General features: G+C 41.2%; 1 protein-coding gene across 2 annotated transcripts in view; it reads right to left on the bottom strand.

The window, feature by feature from the left end:
- NTRK2 (neurotrophic receptor tyrosine kinase 2) overlaps positions 1-23,972 on the bottom strand; it is a 319,680-nt gene that overhangs the window by 41,026 nt on the left and 254,682 nt on the right. For both annotated transcript variants that reach the window (XM_037035692.1, XM_037035693.1), the window contains one exon: positions 21,856-22,090. In XM_037035692.1, the coding sequence (XP_036891587.1) occupies positions 21,856-22,090 (235 nt within the window). The remainder of the gene's footprint in view (positions 1-21,855; positions 22,091-23,972) is intronic.

The following is a 23,972-nucleotide window of genomic DNA, read 5'->3' as shown; positions in this document are numbered from 1 at the left end:
AACTAACTTCTGCTGTATATACTTATGCTATTTATAGATGTATCTGATCTCAGATGTAATACCTACTTCTGGTAGGAGAAACTGAAATAGTGTTTACAAGCATTCACTGAAAGCCATATTATAGAATCTAATCAAGAAGCACATTTTATATTATAAATATTTCTTGATTTGTAAGTTTTATAAATTCTGTCCAGAGTCTGAAAATTAAAGAGCTCCGAAGCAAACAACAAACCAAACCAAACCAAACCAAAACCAAAACCTGACATGGGTATCTGAAGAGTTTATTTTAGACTTCCTTTCCTCTCCTGCTATGACCCAGCAAACTCTGCTTTCATCCTCCGGGCCTTTCTTTACATCCCACTGAGGATCGCATTCATCAAAATCTCTGATGCCTCATTTGGGACACATTAACCAAGCTCCGCCTGGCATTTCTTCCTTCAGATATGCCACTCACTTTGCCCTTCAGATTAAAATGGTGGGTAAGAGACTTTCCTGTCTGTTAACTTCCTGACTTGCCCTGAATCAGCCCGAAAGACAGAGATCCTGCACCAATAACCAAAGGAATTCAGATTCACACCTGGGGAGAGTGTTTTATTCAGGAATTTGCAAAACTTTTCATGTAATCACCAATCTTCTCAGGGCTGAACGCAGTGGAGACACCCAGGAATTGGTGGTTAGCGATATTCATATACTGGTGTATTCTGTGCAACTGTTTTAAAAACAGGATGATGATACAGATCGAGATTCATGATAATGTTCATATCCTTTGAGCCTGTAAGTTAACTTTTGGAGCTTATCTAGGTAAATAATTCAAAAGAAGAAAACAGTCCTACATGCAATCATGCTCTCTGTACAGTTATTTAAGATAGCAAGAGAAGGAAAAATCTAGAAGTCCAACAATAGGGGACAATTACGGTAACTCCACTAGATGGAGTGACTTAATCATCAGAAATGATTATACAATGATTATTTTTATAATAAAAAAGGGTTATAATAAAAGACCAGGCACAACATATGAGTAAAAATTGTGGGTTCAAGGTCATTACAACTATGTAATGCATGTGTATGTGTATGTACATCGTGTATATGCTGTAAATCCTCATTACTTGAATATTCTGTTTTTGCAAATTTTCCTATTCCCTACAATTTATTTGTAATCCCCAAATCAAATGCATGTTTTCATAGTCATTCAGACACATGCAGAGCAGCAAACATTTTGAGTCATCTGATCTTCCCAGTTAAGGCTGAGCAAGCGGATGCTCTACCCTCTTGTCTTAGCTCTCCTACTGTAAATTAGCATCTTTTCATGGTCAATTTAGCCCACATTTTGCATATTTATAATTTCTCTTCATAATTTCACTAATTAAAATGACCCACAAGTATAGTACTAAAGTGCTTTCTAGTGTTCCTGAGGGCAAGAAGACTGTGATGTGCTTTCCGGAGAAAATACTTGTGTTAAATACGTTTCATTCAGGCATGAGTTATTGGCTGTGAATTAGTTCAATGTTAATGAATGAACTACTTCTATTAAGTAAGCTGTGTCTTTAAACAGAAACACACATAAAACAAGATTATATATTGATAGTTTGACAAAAATGTTGTGACCACAGGTTCACAGGAACCAAACCCTGTATGTCTCCTAGGAGAAATCACCATTTGCAAACTCAGTGTTTTCAGTGACTTTATAGGACACATCTACCACTGATAATAAGAATAAATATATAAACACAAACACATGCTTATATATGATATATAAAGGGTACACTATGAGAGAATTATGTGTATAAATATGCAAACATGTTATTATGTGGTTTTAGGGATAGATTCAGTTTTTTTTTCTTAAAATTTCAAAAATGTTTTTACCACATTGCTTTCACTATAAAAACATTTAACATGGAAAAAGAGTCAAAGAATCCCTGCTGAGTGATAACACAGTTCTCTGATCCTATATACAGTTCTTTTGAAATCAATGTCCTTACTACCTCTGTCAAACTCAGCAGGTTGGCCAGCATGTGTCCTGTGTACTTATTCTCAGGACAGGTCATTTGGTCTTAAAATATTTTAATTGGCCCTACTAAGAGGTAAGAATAATAGCAGACCTATATGAATGTACACAGCACAATCTTGCAGTAAGTATCCCAGGAAGAGAATCTGGTTCTCTTAGGTCTCTAGCATTGTGGTCTTCAGTGTGTCTACTCTAAACTGTTATTTGGTGCTATAGATTGACTTTTGTCTCCCCAAATTCATATGTTGAAACTCTCTCCCACAATGGGATGATATGAAGAAGTGGGGCCTATGGGAGGTAGAGTTAACAGTAGATTAGTTCATGAAGGTGGTACCCTCATGATGGGATTAATGCCCTTATAAAAAGAGAAGACAAAGTGCCCCCCCCACCTGCACATGCCAAGAAAGGTCAGGGCTCTCACCAAGAATGCTGGCACTCTGATCCCAGACTGTGACACATACATTTCTGTTGTTTAAGCCACCCAGTCTATGGTATTCTGTTTTAACAGCCCAACTAGAGCAAGACAAAGCTCTAAGTTCCCCTGTGACTATATTGAAGAGGTAATTAAGGTTAAATGAGGACATAATGGAGAAGCCCTGATCCAACAGAATTGCTGTTCTGATAAGAAAAGGAGAGATCTCAACGAGCTTGCCCTCTCTCTCTACCATGTGAGGGCACAGTGAGGAAGTGGCCATCTGCAGACCAGAAAGAGAGCTCTCACCAGAAACTGATGATGCTTGGCACCCTGATTTTGGACTTCCAGCTTCTAGAACTGTGAAGAAATCAATTTCTATTAATTAAGCCCCCTAGTCTATGGGAATATTTTTGCAATGGCAGCCTGAGCTAACTAATACCCTTGGGTTCAGTGGCCTTGCCCTCCAGCTTCCCACTAGGTTTAGAGGACAGGTTGTATGTAGAGTTATTGTTGGCTGGCTGCATCCTTCTATTAAAAGTCATAACTCTTGCTCAGGTGACTTTCTAGGTAACCATTCTCTCCTCTGTCGCCTCAGACCAAGAAATGACAAGGCCCTACTCTATCTTTCCTGGTTTCCCTACAACCTACCTACACTGTTGTAGAGTCCTCTTATTGAAATGTGTTTCTATTACTCAATTTCAGCATGCCAACTATGTTTTTATCAAGACCCTAAGAGGATCTAAGAAAGTATGGAAATTATTAAAAAGAGTATTTTAAAAAATGTAATTCCAAATACTCTTTCACTGATAGAGAGGCTGAGACTCAGGAACTCCTAGTTGACTGGTAATAATGGCATTCCCCGAGTCATCTGAATGTTTACAACTGGGATCAGTGCAGGACAGTGGCTGCCCGATTGCCTGTGCCACTTGGCTTTTGATGACAGTGCCAATGTGATAGTAAGAAATAAAGCCCCCTTTGGTCTGCCTGGAACATAGCTTATTAATATTACGTTTTTCTTCCCATACTCTATGAGCCAGACCTTCCATAATCTCTGGTTCCATTTGTGTTTTTGCCATGTCTTTTTCTCCATCTTGGTTCCATTTGCTGAAAAGTCTCCATTGTTCCAAGGGTCAGGAAAAAGGGGCAGGGGGAGTGCTTGTTTAGAAGCGATTGCCTAGCAACACATCTTCCTAATTCCAAGGACAAAGGCTATTTGCATTTTGGGAAAGAAGAAAGAAAAAGAACTCCACTTCTCATGAGTCCCAGGGTAAGAGTGTCTTGCTGACCACTCCTCAAAGGAACCTTCCTTCCTCTGAGAACTCCCCGTGGGTGGCCTTTCTTTGCCTGCTCCACTCATGTGTCCTCCTAAGGGGGGCGGGTACTGCCTTCCAAGGTGCATCCAGAGCTGCGTGGGGCACCGAGTGCCTCCTGGCACTGCCAAATTGCAGCCCCTGGCGGGTGGCACCAGGACAAAGCTCAGAACATCCTGATCTCATTCAAGTGGACATTTCTTTCCCACACTGTTCTTTTCACTTGTAGCTTTCTTTCCTGGAAACATGCCACACCCAGGGGATGTCCAAGCCTGCTGCTCTTAACCCTTAAACTGCTGGTGGGTGAGTACCTCGAGCCTGCTTAGGGAAAGCTGAAGACAACAGGGACATGGAAAGAGGAGATATTCCACCAGGAAGTTCTTGGCTAACCTACAGCAGGTGGGAACTGAGGAGAGATGAAAACTAAACTAGGTCGATATATGAGAAAAGTTTGCTATTCTGAACGAGAAGCTTCCTGCCAAAACATCCCATCCTCCAACCTGCTCAGTCTCCATGCTGAAGAAATAGAGGCTGGTTCTCTTCTAAGTGAGGTATGGAGAGGGATAAGATTGGAGTCCTCCATGTTTGTGCCTTAAAAAAGTAAATTCCTAGGCTCTCTTGCTCCATGTTAGGCAAGTCCTTTAAACTTATGAAACTCTGAATTACCTTCTATAACACAGATCTTTAAGAAGGACATGGACAACTGCTGACAATGTTTAACTTACTTAGTAACCAAGGAATGTTTAACTTACTTAGGAACCAAGGCATGTTGCCTTGCCTGAACTATGTAATGAAGGCCATTCCATGGTTGTGTTTATATTGGTTCCTATGCCTCCTTATCATGCTAAGATATTTGTCATGAGGAGAGCCTATGCGCAGGTAACATTGATCTATAATAGCACATACATCTGGCATGAAGATGTTATCATGTTTTATATAGCCTTGCTTTTCCTTTGTCATTTTATGTATTTTACACACATACACCCAAAACAAAGAAATCATGTCAACAAAGAAAGTCGGCATAAAGCTAATAAATATACTTTTTTTTGACTAATATAGGGATATTCCTGTAAGAGAAAAAAGGTAGAAGAAAATGATACCACCTAATCCTTTCATCTGCAATGCCAGGATATAAATGCATCAGAAGAAAATTCTGAATATTTTATAGGAGTTGGTTGATGGCCATGGAACTAAGAGACACATTTTTAAAAATACTACTAAGCAAAACTTCACCTTCCACAGAAGAACATAGCTGTGGCTTTGTGGTTTTTGTTTATTTGGGAAGGTGTTTTGTTTTTGTTTTTGGCCAGACTTGTAAATCCTTTAAGATTGGTCCTTAACTCTTCTCTGTGCAGAAAGTATTTTTATTTAATTCAATGAAACTGGGAATTGACCAAAGAGTTTTAAAGCCAAAAGGACTTTAGAAGTCATCTGAACCAAACACTGTCCCCATTTCACAATTAATACCTACACACTGAGGCCCAAGAAGGTTCTGGTTTGCCCAGATGACATACAGATCACATCGGTGGCACCTAATTTATAGAAATCATTACTTAGGACACTTTAGCTTCATGGGACCACAGGCAGTTGACCTTATTAGCAAGCCAACCTTGCTTCTTATTTGAAAGTGTTTTGATGTATATATTTTTGGGAATGAGGAACCTGGAATACTCAAAAGTATTCATTATATGAATTAAATATGCAGTTCCTATTTTGATTCTCTCTGTTCCATAAGGACAATTGATATTAAATCCAGAAGAGATAGAACAAATACAGTCAAGAGGAATTTTAAATCTAAAGGAGATGAGATAGAGAGCTCAAAGTTGTTTTTAAAAGAATGTGTGTCTCTAGGCATTATTAAATGATGTCCCAGCCTGTTCCCCTTGAGAATATTAAGCTTTGTGTTCATGCACACTGTAGAAAGTAGGGAAAAGGAAGGAACAAAGATGATAAATTGAGATGGAAAAAGGTTGATATAATCCTCATACCAAACTGAGTTCTTGGTCTTTCCCTGGTCTCTCCCTTTCTCTTTCTTCCAAACTAGGACAGTGAATGATATAATCATCTGTCCAATTATGCAGGTCAGAAAACTATTTCATATCCTCGACTTCTTCCTCTGCTTTGCATTTGCCATACACACAGGGTCCTACAATTTGCCTCTTAAATAGTTCATAATTCTCTTTACTTGACTATGTCTCCACTGGCATACCGTTGACCGCCATATCATTGTCTCTCTCCTAAGCTTCTGCAGGAGCCCTTAACCCATCTGCTCAGAGCTGCTCTGGCTCTCCAGAGTTGTACCATCCCACATCTTGCTTAAAACCCTTAGCAGCATCCCATTGCTTCACGATAATAAAAAATCCTTAGCACATCTGACAAGGTCCTTTGTTACTTAGTATCTTTCTGTTTTTCCGACATAATTTGGCACTTCATGTGCTCCACAGACTGGCTGTCTTTATTTCCTTTACCATGTTCTGCCTCTTTTCACAGGGCTTTCTTCCCTGTTATTTCTTCTGCCTGGAGTGTACTTTTCTCTTCTTCTGATCTAGTTAACTCAATCTGCAAGGCTTGCTCAAAGGTTCCTGCTTTAGTCTTTCAGGAGCTCTTATACCCAGTCAGATTACCTTGCTACAGGTTTTTATAGCCCTTAGGACATCTGCTTCATGACACTTTTCACAGCTCTTATTTACTTATATTGGTATTATTTTATTAATGCCCGGCTCTACAGTCAGACCCTTAGCTCCACTAGGCTAAGATGCATCTATTTTTTGCTCATTTTTGTCTCCTAGTACACATAAGGTACTCGAAAGTATTCATTGTATGAATTAAATATGCAGTTCCTATTTTGATTCTCTCTGTTCCGTAAGGACAATTGATGTTAAATCCAGAAGAGATGGAACAAATACAGTCAAGAGGAATTTTAAATCCAAAGGAGATGAGATAGAGAGCTCAAAGTTGTTTTTAAAAGAATGTGTGTCTCCAGGCATTATTAAATGATGTCCCAGCCTGTTCCCCTTGAGAATATTAGGCTTGGTGTCCATGCACACTGTAGAAAGTAGGGAAAAGGAAGGAACAAAGATGATGAATTGAGATGGAAAAAGGTTGATATAATCCTCAAAACAGAGTGATAAAGCAGGACTCCAGAAACAACAGGTAACTGAACATGACCTTTGTGCCAGACAAAATTATAACAGTTAAGAACAGTTTGAAAGCACTCGGAAAAGGAAGCAGTGATGACCAGGAGCAAGTCATAGCAAATGGTCACCCAGTTTCTGTTAGGTGAACTCGCAGGAGAGCAGATGGGGGATTGCCATGGGCATAAATTGCACTGATTTCATCAAAAGTCTTGAAAAGCTCCCCATGATATCCTTGAGATGTAGAGACATGCAGGCTGAACTCACAGCTAGTCAAACACTGCTATGGGGAAGGCCAGCTTACCACTGCCCTGCCCAGGTCTGATTCACTCTAATGCTATTTCTCTCTGAGATATTTTCATTAAATGTTCTCTCTATTATAATTATGTAGTAATTATAATAACAATAGCTGACACATGAAATGCCCACTCTGAGGTGTGCACTGTTTAAAGTGTCTTTAATCCCTGCAATAGCAATTTGAGAAAGTATTACCGTTGTTGTCCTTTAACAGTTAAAGAAATTGAGTGTTGAGAGGATAAGTAACTGGTTCAAGGCCGTGCAATTAGGTAAGAGGTGGAGCTGGAATTTAAACCCAGAAAGTCTGGCTTCAGAGACCTTCTCTTTATGATATCCCCACCTCCATCTCCATGCTTCAGATGCTCTCAGCCAGCAGATTATATGATACCTGATTAGTGAGCATTTCTGCACTACTCTGCAATGCTCTAAGGTAGGAGTTGTTTGCCTGTAATGCACAGACTCTCAAAGGATTCATAGATAGAATTCACAGGGTTCTATACATTTAGTTTGCATCTAATTTTCACTAATGTCAAATAGAAAGTTAACATTTACTTTAATTATTAATGTAGGCAACAAGCCCCCAGTAATATCATGAGAATATATGAAGTTGTCACCTGTAGAAATCAGCTGTTTTCATATCAGCAACAGTATTGTTGCTGCGGCTACCTCAAAACACCATTTATGTTCACTACTTTGAAGTGACAATGGTTATTTGATCTGCCACCAGATAGCGTCATTTAATGTTTTAACAAAACCACATGTGTTACTATATTACCTATTTAACATGTTACAACTGTACTTCAGTGTAGCAGTGCTCTTTTGTAACTCTTTGCATTTTATTTTGTGCATTTGAAGCTTTCCTTGGGGAAAGGGTCCCCGGGCTTCCTCAGCCTGCTCAAGCGCAAAGCTGCCTCTGTGCCCTCCAAGCAGAGCTGGTGCCAGCTCTGGTGCGTGGTCGGTTTTCCATGACAGTTTTCCCTCTATGACATGTGTTTCATGCCCAGGCAAATAGTTATGACTCATAAGGGCTTACAAAAGGTAAGCAAGTGATAGCTGTGAACCAACCACCAACAGACAAACAAAGCATATCACATACACAGAATATTAAAATATGCTTTCTGTGGTGGCAGCTAGAGTTGCCTTTAAGTGCATAAAAGAAACACAGAGTCCAGATCAGCAGTAAACACTAGGGGAGTCCTTTGGTCTTCTCAAAGACTTCATAAACATCACTCCAGTCAAGGAGGGTTGACTAGCGGTGTGTGAAGATTGGCTGTGAAACACTTGTGGGCGGTATATCATAAATTCAGGAGATAGAAAGATACAGGAAGTGTGATGGCCAATGTATGTGCCTTGAAGGCAACACCCAGGGACTAGTCTATAAAGATCTGAGACAGCGCTCACATTCCAAGGAACCCATCCCAGTTTCGGGGGTGTTTATCCAAGAAAGCATTCCTTCAAACGTGGAAGGCAGAGCCCAGCGTGTGCCATGGGATCCTGTTCAACCCCTGTTCAGAATGTCAATGTAAACAGAACTCAACAGCAGCATTAACAGCCACTATTTCTCCCAAATTGGGTGGGTGGGTGGGGGGGTATGTGTCTTAGAGTCTGAAAAATACAGTATTCCTTTTCCTCCTTCAGCCAATAAAGCTACAGGGCTTTGTCCTGCACAATACATGTTATGGCCACTAGGGGCAGAGCTCTGAGAATCCACCAGGCGACTCCTCCACTTTCCAAGGAGAAAACTGGAGGAGCATGTTTGTGTTGAGGGCATCGGGGAAGTTCAGAGTGGGAAGAGCATGGCATTCAAGAATGGAGGTTCAGATGCTAGCTCTGCAACTGGATAAGCCGTGGTATCTGAACACTATTCAGATACCCTCTCTGAATATTATTCTCATCTGTATATTGTTAAAGATGGTTAAGAAGGTTAAACATCAAGCTGAGATATGAACGGAGGCCAATAAATGTTATTCTTCCTGACAAGACCTAACATCAACCTTCTAAGACACAGGTAGCAGACACAAGGCTCGCAGGTCGAATCCAGCCCTCCACCTTGTTTTATCTGGCCCAGCACCTTGTTTCTACCCAGCAGCAGGGATGAGCTCTCCCTTAACTGTGAAGGAGTAGTTACATTTATACAGTCCTAAAATTACATTCAGCCCTTTGAAGGCAACCTCACGGCTAGTGTGACCCCCAGTGAAAATGAGTTTGACAGCCCTGCTCTAAGACATGAACAGGAGTCTTTTAAGGTCACAACACAATTGTTTCCTACAATGAAGCCTAATGAGTTTTCCAGAAGAGATTCATGACTTGCCCTCAAAGAGCTGGGAAGAATTTGAGCACCTGTGATACCTCTAAGAAAACATGCTGATACTGACTTAACTCACTCTGAAGTTTCACCTCAGGCTAAATATGTTCCCCCTATGCCCTTAAACCTGGGCATTGGTGTGTTTTAAATACTTGCAAACCCCAGGAAGGTTTCAGTGCTGTGTGCAAAGGCAGGGTGGGAGCCTCAAATCCTCCTCGGCCTCCGCTGCCGTATCCCCGTCATCAGCAACATGTGAATGAACCAAATTATCTCCAGGGCTGAGGGCGTGGGCCACAGAGCCAGGCTCTGCTGTAAGAGGAACCCAGCGTCATGTTCTCCACCCCCCTAGGAGGTGGCTGATGCTGTCGTAGGGCTGTGAGGGAGGAAGCCAGCCTGGAAACGCCATGTAGGGAAGAAACTGTTTCGTTTCAGTGTTAGGCTTCTAAAATAGCTGCTAATAAAATGCCTTCATTCTGTGACACTTCAGTATAGACACCCACAAGGATACCTTGACAAGCTGTTTGACTCCTCACAAGCCTTTTCTGGCTTTTCCTGAACAGTCCCCCCACCAGTCACCCACACAGAGACACAACTGTGCAGTGACAGAGAAGGCCAGCAGGGGTCTGCCGAGACTGCCAGAGAGGCTGGGGAGCCCTGGCTGCTCGGATGTTGGCTTGTCCAGGAACAGGTCACATCAGTCTGAACTTGCTGCTTTTTCTATCTCTCTCTCTCTAGCCCTGTGGTGTCCTTGATGAAGCTTAACTAAAGAATGAGCCAAGCTCACCATCTAGGAGAGAGGGGAGATCCTCAAGAACATTCCCTTCACCAATTGAACATGCCATGGTTCAATGAATCTGATGGTAAGGAAAATGCGATAGTGATTAAAATTCAAAGCTTTCCCATTGGAAGTCCTAAAAATCCATTAATTACTGTAATACCATCAGGCACATAATGGGTCAAGCTTGAGAAAAAAATTAACAGCAATCTAGCCCATTTTGTTTGCAATTTCAATCTTAGCTTGCTAAGTAAGATATTTTATAATGTTACCATTTGAATCTTAGCATGGATGAGACTACAATATGTCCATAACGACTTTCTATAAATGCTGCTGAGCAGGGCCAATATGATTCTGAAACTGGACTGCACATCGGACTCACCTAAGAATCTTGTTAAAAATGTAAATTCCCATTCTCCTCCCTCAGAGATGCTGAATCAGTATCTCTATGGTGAGGCTCAGTAATCAAGACTTTGAAGAAAGCATTCTGAGCTATTCGGATGTGCAGTTGTGCTTGGGGATGCAATAGTGGGAGGTGCCCTAGAGCAAGTGAAATAATACTGCTATACATCTATTAGCATGAGAAAAAGACCTCGAGAAGCTGTTTCACAGTCAAATATTACAGGCAACTTTGTGTTTGAAAATCCTCTTAGTGGTACCCACTGTAGGACTCGTTTGTATCTGGTAAGTAAAACTCCTCGGGTTAAACGCCTGTCCTGGGTTCTCATGTTCACCGAGAGAAGCTGCTGCAGTTCCACAGGAGGATCAGTCCTGTTTTCAATGTCTTGATATGCATCCAGTGTTAGATTGGATTGTTTGAACAATCTCTTGAAGTTTTCTTCTTTTAATTGAGGTAAAACTGCTATGTAACATTGTATGTTTCAGGTGTACAATGTTGTAATTTAATACTTGTATGCAATACAAAGTGAATGTCTTGGAGTTTTATAGTTTTTGATATATGGACAAATAGACCAAACAGCCATAGGAAATAACTACCTGAGGACAGATGTTTTATGGAGAGTGGAGAGATTTAGTCAAGTCATGCTTGGGCTTAGGAGTGATCTTCAGTCAGGAGACCCACCACTATGGAAAGCATCTTTACTTTCATGGACGTCCAAGGAGAATATCAAATCATCTTTCTTGGAATCTTCTCTTAGGCAGTTATCATAATCAGTAAGAACCTAGAAGTGCCTAGCCTTGTAAGGCATTATGGAGGTCAAAATTAGAAGACACACATTCCAAGAAACACTTGTAATCACTCTTGTTTATAACTTCAGTCATTTGCAATAGTCTTTAAGTTTAACAACACCCCATCTGCTACGCTGCCTTTAAGACCCAAGTCAAATCTTATTTCTTCCAAAGAATTTTCCAGATTTCATCTCACATTCCAGTAAAAAAAAATCAATGTATTTCTACACTTTACAACATGTATTACACTGCCTAGTATTAGAGTGATTCATTTGTTTCTTCTCCCTAGGAGATTTGTGGTTTTCTTTGGGAATAGAACATGTCTCATTCAGTACATATTGAAGAGGCGTGGCTAAGAAGTATGTATGAAACATGATACCATCTTGAATTAATCCAGTCATTTATCCATCCAAGATATTCTGTCCCTAACCAAAGGACGAAGACTGGGGGAAATGTAAAAAGCGTGGAGCATTATTAATATTCTGTCCGCACATCTTTTCCCCAAACCTTCCTGAACCAATTTACATTTGGAGGCGAGGAATCTCTCAGAGGTAACAGGAAAGCTAAGATAATTTCTTCTTACTCAATATTCACTGGAGATAGAGAAAATCTACTCTCCTACTTAAGTAATAATCTTGTGTAGGCAGGAAAACTATAATTGTAGAAGAAGTATTATGTAAATGTAAGTTACTTAATTAAAAAGGGGGAAAAAGCCTTCACAGAGAGGAGCTGTTCTAAAGAGGTGGGAAAGCTTGTTTTCTTTACTGCAGTTTATCAGTGGTTCACAGATTTTTGAAACGACATATTTATCACAATGAGAGAGATGGCAACTGCCTTCTACTTCTAGGCAAGGTGGCGTAACAGGAAAGAGATTTGGCTTCTCACCTGAAACAACCAAAAATATGGCTTGAATAAATATACAACAATTATTCCAAGACATTAGGTTGCAGGCAATGAAGGACAATGATCCCCAATAGATGGAAATAATTAGAGTGAGTCCTATGTTTATCAAGTTTAATTCACTGCAAGGGACAGAGAGGGGAACCCAAGTGGAGCTCAGCATGCTGCCTAAGTTGAAAAGATGGAGCTGAGAGTCTGGTGAGATGCAGGGGGGTAGAGTGAGGAGGACAGGATGCCAGAGAAGAGAGAGCCGCACACAGATAGAACTCTGAACACCTACAGAGGGTGCTCGTTGTGTATTCCAATGAGTATTGAGCAGTGCATGCCTGTGAGGACACTGTCAGTGTCTGGGGAAGAACTATCCAAAGGGTCAGTGAAAGTAGTGCCCAGTGCTCACATAGAACCAGGACCAGTGTGGATTCCCATGAAGCAGAGTGAAAACCTCATGATTCATGGGGGAATCTACTGGGAATCTACCTACCCAGTAGATTATGCCTCGGTACTAAGGAATCGTTAGCTCTAAAGTAACCTCTAGTCAGGTACTGCTGAATCTTGATAGCAACACACCAAAGGACCAAACTGTTTCAAGGCAATATAACCACACCAGAACATAGCTCAAAAATACAAATGGGAATGCAAAAATATCCAGCATCCAACAAGATAAAATTCACAATGTCTAGAATCTAATCTAAAATTACCAGGAACACCAAGTAACAGGAAAATATGATCAATCCATGAGAAATCTCAACCCATGGAAATTAATCAGACAAATATATGGAAATATTTATTATACATGTATCCCACATGCTTAAAAAGATAACTAGAGGCACGGATAATTTTTAAAAGGTCTATGCTGAACTTCTAGAAATGAAAATGACAATGTATACGATGAAAAATAAATGATAGAAATAATAAAAAAACTACACATTGCAGAAGAAAGCATAAAGGAAGTTAAAGACAGAGTGGGAGAAACTTCCCAAAGTGAAACACAAAGGGAAGAGAATCCAAAATCCTAAAAAGAGCTCAGTGAGCCATGAGATAGCTTTAGAAGGTTAAATATAAGTGAAATTGGAGTCCCTAGTGGGCAGGTAGGGGGAACAGAAGAAACAGTTGAACAATAATCAGAAAAAATTCAAACTGATGACAATTTATAAACCCCCAAATCTAAGAAATCCAAGGACAAGAAATAGAAATAAAAGTATAGCAAATCGTATATAATCAAATTGCTCAAGATGAGTGATAAAGAGATAATTTGAAAGATGTCTGAGAAAAAAGAAGCCTCGCATACAGAGGAACAAAAAGCAATGATTATGTCCCACTTCGATTTATCATCTTCAACAAACTTTAAAGGCAGGAGCTCATTGCAAATAAGGAAACAGGCTATCATGGCGCATAAGGTGAATATAACATAATTTTCTTTTCCTAGAACTATTTGCTTTCATTTTCTCCCCATCCCCGTGGTAGAATCCTAGTTTGTCTAGGTCTTTGGTAATGAGCCACTGATCTGTGCAAGTGAGTTCAGCCCTTAGTCTTGACACACTTGTGGCCAGTGAGGTTCACAGAGGAGTTTTTGCAGGGAAGACATTCTGAGAAAAATTTACTTCCTAATGAGAAGATGATGTGCAGGGAGAAACTATATGCTACCTGGGGCTGCCTTGACTCCTTCCTCTACCAATTGCAGTTTTAATATGCTTGGAATTGCTACAGCCATCTTGTAGGCATGAGGAAAAACCCAAGAAAATGTAAAGTGCTAAGCTATAGCTCTCACATTGGGAAGCCTCTGAACCAATCAGAAACTGCCCACCTGTGAACTTCTTGTAAAAAGAATGAAATCAACTCCCTATCTTCTTAGGCCACCACTAGTAGCATATTTCCACCTTTGGTTAAATGCATTCCTATCTGATCAAATCATATGATTAGAAAAGGCAAATCAAAGATTTGAACCTTTGCCTCTAAGACCCCAATCTGATGCTCTTTTCTCTATACCTCAGCTAACTCTTTGTTGCTACTTTCCTTGTATAAGGGACTCTGCTCTGAGTACTGCAAAAGTATGAAATGTCACCAGCATGAGAAGCTGAGACCTGACTGCCTTAAAATTGGGATAGAAAAGGAAGAGAGTCCATGCTGAAAATATGTCTCAGTACTTTAAGAAATCAGAATCCTTCTGGCCCCTCCAAGCCGATGGTCTATGTCCTACCACCCTTTCCAGTGCACTTAAACATGTACTTAATTTCTGCATATAGCACTTCTATGTACAAAGTAGATGGGCTATTGACTTTAGGAGTAAGGGACTGGGAAGATTAAAAAACATGAGGGATTTATCCCGTTTCCAGCTAATAGTCTTCACTGGTTTGGAAATGGATAGGACCAGGGACTTGGGCAAAGGTTCTCCAGGCAAAATCTTTCCTGCTGGCCTCAGCCACTTTCTACAGCCTTCTCAAAAGTCCACACAGCAAGGAAATAAAGACTGAGAAGTTCTGCAGCAAGGAAATTGTTGTTTACCTAGTGATCACAGATCTCGTTTACTGGTGAGCACTCACTGACAGCTCATAGACCCAGTTTGAAGAGACGCTGCTCTAGGTCAATCAGATACACACAGGAAGGGGGAGCTGGGAATCTGTTGGCTGGATTTGCTTTCATAAACTGACACAATGCAATCTGACATGTCGCTTTCTGGCATAAAAACACTCAGTGGCTTCCCACTGCCAAAAGGACCAAGTCCAAAGTCTTTGGCATGGAAGCAGGCACTGGTGAAACCCGATAATAGCCTAAATAGCCTACTTTGTTACCTTAGATGTATGCAAAGGAACCCCCACTCCCTGGCCGCACACTCTGTGATGTTTACACTGCCATCTCTTTTCAAATGCTACCTCCTATGCCAAGAATGTCTCTCTTCCTTCCTGGCCTGGAGCCTTCTTGCCAATAGAACAATTTAGGGTTTGTATCTTAAATACCAGCTCCAGTGTCTTCTCTCTGTGAACCCTGTTCTGATTTACCAAAGTAGACTGGTGACTTCCTCTTCAGAATTGCCAGTACTTAACTCTATTACTGTATTTATCACATTGTCACATGTCTGAAAACTCCTTCAAGTCACAGCCCATGTGTGTTTTTTTTTTTTAATCTGGATTCCTTTAGTATCTAGTACAGTATCTAGCACTTAGGAGCTATTTCATGTGTGCCGAATAAATGAATGAATGAGTGAATGAAAGGACAATCACCCACACGTTTGCAACTCCCAAAAGCATATGTAAAGGGTTCTTAGAAAGACTTGAGTGCTAAGCCAATTTAGAATCTTGAAACAATTTATATGCAAATCTAGCTTAATACAGAATTAGTCTGAACTCAATGTTCTGATTTCTCTCCGACAGACAGGTTCCTCTAAGCTGTGCTCTCTCTTAGTGTTGTACAGAACATAAATTAAAGATGATTTCATAAAATAATAACCTCCTATGTTTCTGGGACCAGTTTAATCAAATGGCTACAAACAGAAAGCTCTATAATTGCTCGTGTGAAAGTTGAGAGTCATTGTGTAAGTATTGTGCATTAAGGGGAAAAATAAGGAAACAATACATGCAAAGAGAGTTAATGACATAGAGGACATTCCTCTTTTGGGAAGGGAGTGCATTGCCTCTTAAGTTGCACACTGTGCCTGGTTTTTAAAGGTTCTAGGCAGAGTATACCAAAGGAAGTTTTTCCACTATAGTATAAACGCAAATAAGTTTCAGCTTTGAGCTCACCATTGAAAAGAAATTGTCTGAGATAAGGACATCCCTGTATCCCTAGCTTTACTTCCTGAACTCAGTGCTCCTAGTCTCAGAGCCAGGCACACCTGGAATCTGAACGTCTTCTCTATTTAGCTACAGGGCTAAAAAGACTCATTCATAAAGGCTTTTCCTGCTGTGCGTCCTATTCAATAGTCTTTGATTGACCACCTGGTATAGCTAGTCTGTGTAGATACAAAGATGTATGACTTATCGTCTTCTCTTTGCTCTCATATTAGTGGGAAACATATATATAAACAAATTTCCATGATGCAACATGCTCTATGCTGTAATGTTGATTTATATGAAGTATTGAAAGACTTCAGATTCCTGAGCACTTACTCTGTTTGTAGGAAGTCGGGGAGCAGATGAAGCTAGAATTACCTCTTAAGAATTAGCAGTCATTCACCAGGGAGGTGCACTTACACTTCTCACAGAGGAAATGACATTGGCATATTACACAACCACTCACTGAAAACATTTGTGAAATGTGTCGATATCTATCTATCTATCTATCTATCTATCTATCTATATCTATCTATCTATCTATCTATCCATCTATCTAACCTGACTACCTACCCATATAATCTAGAAGGGTTCATATTACATGAAAATATTCCTTAAAAATAAATACATTCTTTTCAAAGACAAGCATGAAAGTTAACCCTTGATTATTTCTTATGTGTTTGCCCAGTTTTTAAAACATTAAGCCTTCCCCTCTCCTCTGTGGCTTAGGACTTTATTTTCTAGTTCATCACTCCTCTCATTCCAATGCGGGCAGAGAAAAGTTCTGAAGTTCAAATCCATTCTTTTTATTTTTTGTTCTATCAGCTGATTTTAGTACAATCCATCTTTTCTCTCTGCAGCTAACAACCTGGGATGGAGCACCTAAAGATGAATTTTGGACTCTGTTGCTAATATTATTTTAACATTTTAGGATTCTGACCACGGTTTTGTTTAGTCAAGCTATATTCATTTACTTTGCTAATTGTTTACCCTAAATCAATCTGCCTATTCTACTTCCTTTTCTTTCCCTCTTAAGTGGAAGGTGAATTAAAGAATAGAATTTCTTACCACTCCAACATAAAGCCCAAAAGAGAACAAGACATAAAAAAAAAGCTAGGATTTCAGAGGTTCAGGGCCCTCTATTCACTAACAGATCACATTCATTTTAAGCACACATGATATCCAAGTGGTGAAAAATACCAAAGTGCACATTAGAAAAATTTCAGTGGATCCACTGTGGCACAATAATGACCAAGTAGAGCAAGATCCTAGGTGTGTGATAGACAAAATGTGACAGAAATCTGGTTCAGATGCTTCCTAAATGTCAGGTTTTGCCCATGGTGGGAGGGAATAAAAGCAAAATAGAAGACAAGTACTGCAGAGCTGCTAATTAAAACAATTCAGAGAACATAAATGCTGGAGTAATTTTGGACCCACCATATCAGGCTGGTTTCAATGCAAATGTAGCGTTCCGATTTCCTCCTTCATTGGGAAGATATAATTAGCTCAGCTGCAACAGGGTGGAAGCCTTAAGGCAGCCGTTTCCTGGTGCTTCCAGCTCCCCTCGCTCCGCCACCAATGGAGAAACAGCTGCCACTGCCACCCCTGCCCCGAACGGCACAGAGCTGTGGTCACCCCACAGGGCTGCTCATAAGTCACCACAAGAAGACAGTTTGGGCTGCTAGTGGGACTGGTTCTTGCTTAAAAATAAGGGACACGTTACTTGTCAATAAAATGGACTCCAGGTCCAATCGCCATCCTTCTATATAAAATAGCCTTGGCTAACACAAAAATCCTCCCTCATTACTATGGCGGAAAGGATATTAAACACAGGTGATGACAAGTCACATTATCTATAGCATCCTGTCACTGTGGAGGGTGCAGGCTTTTGAAAAAGATCCGAGGAGAATAAAGAAGAAGAGGTGCCTGTAAAGGATAAACCCAAACTGTAAAGTGAACACAGTTCCCGGCTGCTGTGACAGAGAAGATGAAGAGGCACCAGGGATGGGGAGGGGTTCAACGCCAAGCTTAAACACCAAGCTTATCTACCTGGTGGTCCAACAGGTAGATAATTGATGTGTCAGCCAGGAGTGTTCTGGGAATCACCTCTGTAAGATGTTCTGGAGTTCACCGGCAAACACAGAGCAACAGCTTCTGCTTGTCTGCCTCACAGATTCAACAGGATGGACCCCACTGATATGCTTGTGATGTTTTAATAAGCAAAAAATATTCTGCAGAGGAATTCCATAATGATAAGTACTTTCATGGAACCACAAGGTGAAACAGCATTTTGAAATTTTAGAGAAGGCCAAGTGAAAGCCATTGATTTCTTGGTTTTCCTAACTACTATCACATTGCCAGGTCTTACGAACCTCACCTGCTTTTCCTGCCTATACCAGAAACCAATGTAAGTCTGGTTCTTTTTCCTCCTCCTCAGTGGGAACAACAACCAATCAGGAAATACTATGAACCCTGCAGCTGCACCTGAGCAGTGACCATGGCGTGGGGAAGGGGGTGGAATAAATGTGGCATCTTAATGACTGGGCTAGCTCCAAGAACATTTAACAAATAACCAATCAAAAGGAAGCACTTCAGGAATATGACATCTAAGTCGGGGGATTTCTTCATTATATGTTTCTTTGTAACATATAATAAAATAAGGTAGATGGCAAGATGTTTTCATAATGCATAAACAACCAGGACTAACCCCTTATGTTTACTGTTGTTATTTTGCTAGAATTGTCTTTTTCAGATTTTCAAAATTGAGATATAATTTATATACCAAATATCTACTTTTTAAACATACACATTCAATGGTTTTTAATGTATTTGTAAATATACCAAAAGACCGCTACACAATTCTAGAACATTTTCACCACTCGGGAAAGAAACTCCATTTCTAGTAGCTTTTACGCTCATTCTCCATTGCTCCCAGTCCCTGGCAGCTACGAATCTACCTTCTGTCTTTATGGATTTGCCTTTTCTGGATATTTCAAGTAGATGGAATCATAAAATATGTGACCTTTTGCACCTGGCTTCTCTTACTTCCCATAAATGTTTTCAAGGTTCATCCATGTTATAGCATGAATCAGTACTTATTCCTTTTAATTACTAAACAATATTCTACTGCATAAATTATGATATTTTCATTTATTTATCAGTTGACAGATACTTATATTATTTTCACTTTGTAGCCATTATGAATAATGGTGCTATTTCATCTTTGTACAAGTTTTTGTGTGAACCTACAACTTCGATCCTCTGGGGTATATGCCTTGGAGTGGAATTGCTGGGTTATTTATTGCAAGGAACCACCAAACTGTTTTCCAAAGCAGCTGCACCATTTCATGTTCGCACCAGCAGTTTAGGACGGTTCCAGTTTCTCCACATCCCCATTCACACCTGTTTTGTCTGTTTTTTCTTGCAACCATCCCAGTGAGTATAAAGTGGTATCTCATTGTGGTTTTGATTTGCATTTCCCTAATGACTAATGATATTGAGCATCATTTCATGTACTTATTGGCCATTTGTATATTTTCTTTGGAGCATCTCTACTTAAATCCTTTGCCAATGTTTTAATGGAGCGATTTACTTTCACATTGTTCAGAGTTTCGGTCTTTTTTCCTTTGCATTATTATTTTAGAGATTGTAGAAAAGGACATTGGGTTCTACCTAGCTCAGTCCTAGCTTTGGAAATAAAGCATAACTTTATTGATTTGGATAATGATATGGCTGAAGACATTTATTAGGCACTTACTTTGTGCCAGGCACTCTGTGACCTTGGTTAACCTACTGCTAAAGAGAAAGCTGTTGCTTAGGTCACGCGTTTCTCCATTAGATGCTCAGCAAGATCAGCAAAGCTTTCCCTTAGGGAAGTGCCACGTGTTTCTTTTTCTCCTGAGGCAAAGAGATGCCCCTATCCCTATCTCCCCCAAGGAAGTAGAGCTAACAGAGGAGATGCACCCATTGATAATAAAGGACCATCCCACTTTAGATAACTAGAACAAACTAGTCATCTCTAGACCAAGGACAGGTGCTTTGAAGCTCTATGTTGAATGCTTCAAGTTGAGACTATGCTCATGTTTTTTACAGATGAACCAATGAGAACCTTTTTCAATTGGGTCTCCATTCCTCATTCATACATAAAATGTGGCCAGTGCTTATGAAGGTGACAAAGAAAGAACCCCACAAAACATTCTACAGAAGAACATAGAGCAAGGCAATGGATTCATTGTTTTAGACCGGGAATTTTCAATCTTTTGCATCTCATGGCACACATAAGCTAATTACTAAAATTCTGCAGGATACCACAAATTATATTTTCATCAATCTGATGAAATATGTATAATTTTTGTTGCCTGTTGTCATTTTTCATTTGACAATCTAAGGAAAAAGAGGTCAGTGCCTGTGACTAAATATTCAAGTATTGCATGTTTAAAAAAATTTTTTTATGGCACATCAGTTGAAAACTCACTGTCTTAGACTAGTTGGAGCAAAGTCGAGTCAGCTACAGTGCAGAGTCATTGAAGGTGAGTGAAGCAAGAACTACAGGAAACAGACTGAGAAGGCTCCTCTTCAGAAAGAAAACACAAAGGGATGAGCAAAGGCAAGGAGGGACATTTTCACCACCAGTCCTGCCTTGATATGAAAGTTAGTCAAGTTATATGTTTTATCCCCTTAGGCTACATAGATATGGCACATTTATTCCTTTCCCTTCCTATTCTCTTCCTCTCATCTCCCCTTGAAATTCCAGAAAAACAAGAAAGCCAGGTCTAGGGTTTGAAGTTGTAGCCACCACACAAACCTTCAGTTTCAATGACATGACTTTAAAGGTTTCCAGAAGTGTCCCTTCTGTCTCATACCTGACTCCCAAGATCTCATTGACAAAATAGAACATGCCAAAGGGACCAATTTCTGGTAGTCAGTGGATTTGAATTATTGTCTATGACTATCCCTTAGTGTGTTTAGTGGTAGAACCCCAGGTGGGCTAGGTGGAGCTCTTCAGAAACAGGCAGGATGGAACTTCTCACATTTCACCAAGGCCACCAGCTAATCCACTGTCAGCTAAGACAGCTCTGTGTGGGAAGTTCCAAGGCCTGGTGTACGATTATTTATGTAAAGAGTTCACCTGAGGCCAGACCTCAAACAAAGGCTCCAGACATAATTTCACAGAACAAGTGCAAACCTTAAAATCCTTTAACTTCATGCCGTCTAGGAATTCCCCCAAGCCCTCAAATTTCCCTGCCAAAATTCTCAGGCTGAGAACGCTCCTCCTGGAGACATCACACACCGCTCTGGAAAACCATGAAAAGAGCAGGATAGGTGTTGTGGGCTGAACTGTGCTCTTCCCAGAGGTATGCATTGGGGTTTTAATTCCCAGTTCCTCAGAATATGGCCATATTGGAGACTGGGCCTTAAAGAGGTGATTAAGTTAAAATGAGGCTGTTAGAGAGAGCCATACTCCAGTCTGACTGGTGTTCTCATATGAAGAGGAAACTAGACACACAGAGAGACACTAGGGTTGTGCACGCACAGAGGAAAATCTACGCAAGGACACAGGGAGAAGGTGCTCTCTGCAAGTTAAGGAGAGAACTTAGAATAAACCAATTCTGCAGTCACCTTAATCTTGGACATAAACTTCTGCTGTTTAGGCCACTTAGTCCACAGTAGTTTGTTATGGCGGCCTTAGCAAACTAATAAAAGCAGGGACTCCCAGGGAAACAGGGCTCTGGGGTCCTCCCGTGGGCGCAGTGACTCACCCTGTAGTAGTCAGTGCTGTACACGTCCCGGGACATGCCAAAGTCCCCGATTTTCACCAGGAGGTTCTCGCCGACCAGGCAGTTCCGGGTGGCCAGGTCTCGATGCACGAAGTGCTGAGATGCCAGGTAGACCATGCCCGCTGCGATTTGCTGGGCAATGTGCAGCATCTGTGACTGCGTCAGCTCCGTCGGCGGGTTGCCTTCGGCCATCAGCACGGCGTCGGGTCCGTGTGCCCTGCAGAGGACACAGAAGGAATTGCTGGAGCTGGAGCTCTTTGCCTGGAGGGGCCCTTTGTCCGTCCCCACCCCCACCCCCCGGCCCCGTCAGCTGCTGGTGCTAAAAGATGCTGCCTGACTTAGCATGAAGAGGAGGAAAACACACTTCACCCACAGTTATACTTCAACAGCATCCAGGCTTCAATTCCCACAAAGTCTAGAATTCTCTGTGGGCCTGAATGGTGCCCCCACCCCAACATGCGGACAGGTTCATGTTTTAGGGGCTCCAGAAGTATGCTGGTGGTCAGGCACTGGCCACAGCCCCTGACCCTGAAAATCAGTAGGTGGCTGAAGCAAAACAAAAAAACAAAAAACAGACAACAAACCCAAACTAAAAAGAGAGTTTGGCTCTCCTAGAGCTATGGGTCATCGAGTCCCACCCCTCCCACTCCTCCTGGCCACATGCTGCAGCTGACGACCTGCTACCCAGGCCGACCCCTCCGGAGTGCCCCACCAGGGCCGGAGCTGGCATCTCCCGTCTCCCGGATTCCACCTGCTCTGTGCTTTCTAAACTGCCCTCATCTCCTGCAAACCCATTTCAGCAGAATCCCAGGGCACTTGGCCTGGGCACTCATTTCCTGTGGAAAGTAGCATCTCCTTGTGCCTACCCCTTCCCCACCCATCTCAGCTCACACACTGGCCACCATGTAGGAGAGTGTCTTTGAATCACAACACATTTATTTTTTTTACTGGGGAACTTTTATTCCTTACACTTTGCGGGGATTAGATTGTGATCTTTTATATCTTATTTCTCCCATCTTGCACACCAGCCTTTTCCCAACTGTGGAATGATTTAAGGCAGTGATTTTCAAACTTTTTCATTTCATGGCACACATAAACTAGTTACTAAAATTCTGCAGCACACCAAAATATATATTATATTTTTGGTAAATCTGACCAAAACTGGGTATCATTTTGATTTATTCACACCAGAATGGGGTATTTGCTCGGCTGTTGTCATTCTTTTATTGTCTGACAATCTAGGGGAAAAGAGGTCGGTGTCTCTGACTAAATAGTCAGGTATTGCATGTTTTAGAAATTCTTGTGGCACCCCGGTTGGTTGGAAATCACTGACATAAGGCATTGTAACGCTGATAGGTATTCCAGGGAGGGGAGGGTCCCAGTCTTAGGATATGTACTCAGGACCTGCATCCCTGCTCTGGAAAGCTGAGGGGTGAGCCAGGATTGATGTCACTGCTCCTGGAGGCCAGAGGTGGCGCTGTGGGGCAAGAAGTAAAAAGCAGGTTCAAAGGGCTTCTCTCTCTCAAAGTCAGTGCTAATGACATCTCTTTCCAGACATTTAACATAAATACAGAGGATTTTAAATGAATTTTAAAGTGGTGACTACACCTGCAAGATTCTAAAGCTGTGTGAGTGTTTGAAAATGTGAGAGCAGAATTCTCCAAGAACCCCCATCTAGCAGTGTTGCCCCTCCCCAACCCCCACCCCTGCCAGCCCCACCCTCACATGGTCTGAGTTAACTCAAGCACAGGCATTTACCCCGTCCATCAGGGCTCCGGCCCACAGTGGCTCCCCCTTTCCTTGATTTCCAAAACACACTGTCATCTGCTCTTTTGGTCTTTTATTCTCAGAGAACAGGCACTGGGCAAGGAGGTAGGGAGTTTCCCAGTCGATGGGGTGTCCAGCACCTGATCTGGGGGGACCTTTTAACTTTTCCATTGTGTGATTTCCCCATCAGTCAGTCAGAAACACAAGAGGATATTATGCTGTGATCATTTAGGTCCCCTCCACCTCTAAATATCTGATTGGACGGTTCTGAGGGAGGAGCCTCTTATTTTTGCGGGAGGCAAATCCTAACACATTTATTTCTCTTCCACTCA

The sequence above is a fragment of the Sturnira hondurensis genome, unplaced genomic scaffold (assembly GCF_014824575.4).
Source record: "Sturnira hondurensis isolate 20B ecotype Veracruz unplaced genomic scaffold, ASM1482457v3 Scaffold0022566, whole genome shotgun sequence".
NCBI classification, from domain to species: Eukaryota; Metazoa; Chordata; class Mammalia; order Chiroptera; family Phyllostomidae; genus Sturnira; species Sturnira hondurensis.
This window is presented reverse-complemented; position numbering and strand designations above follow the sequence as displayed.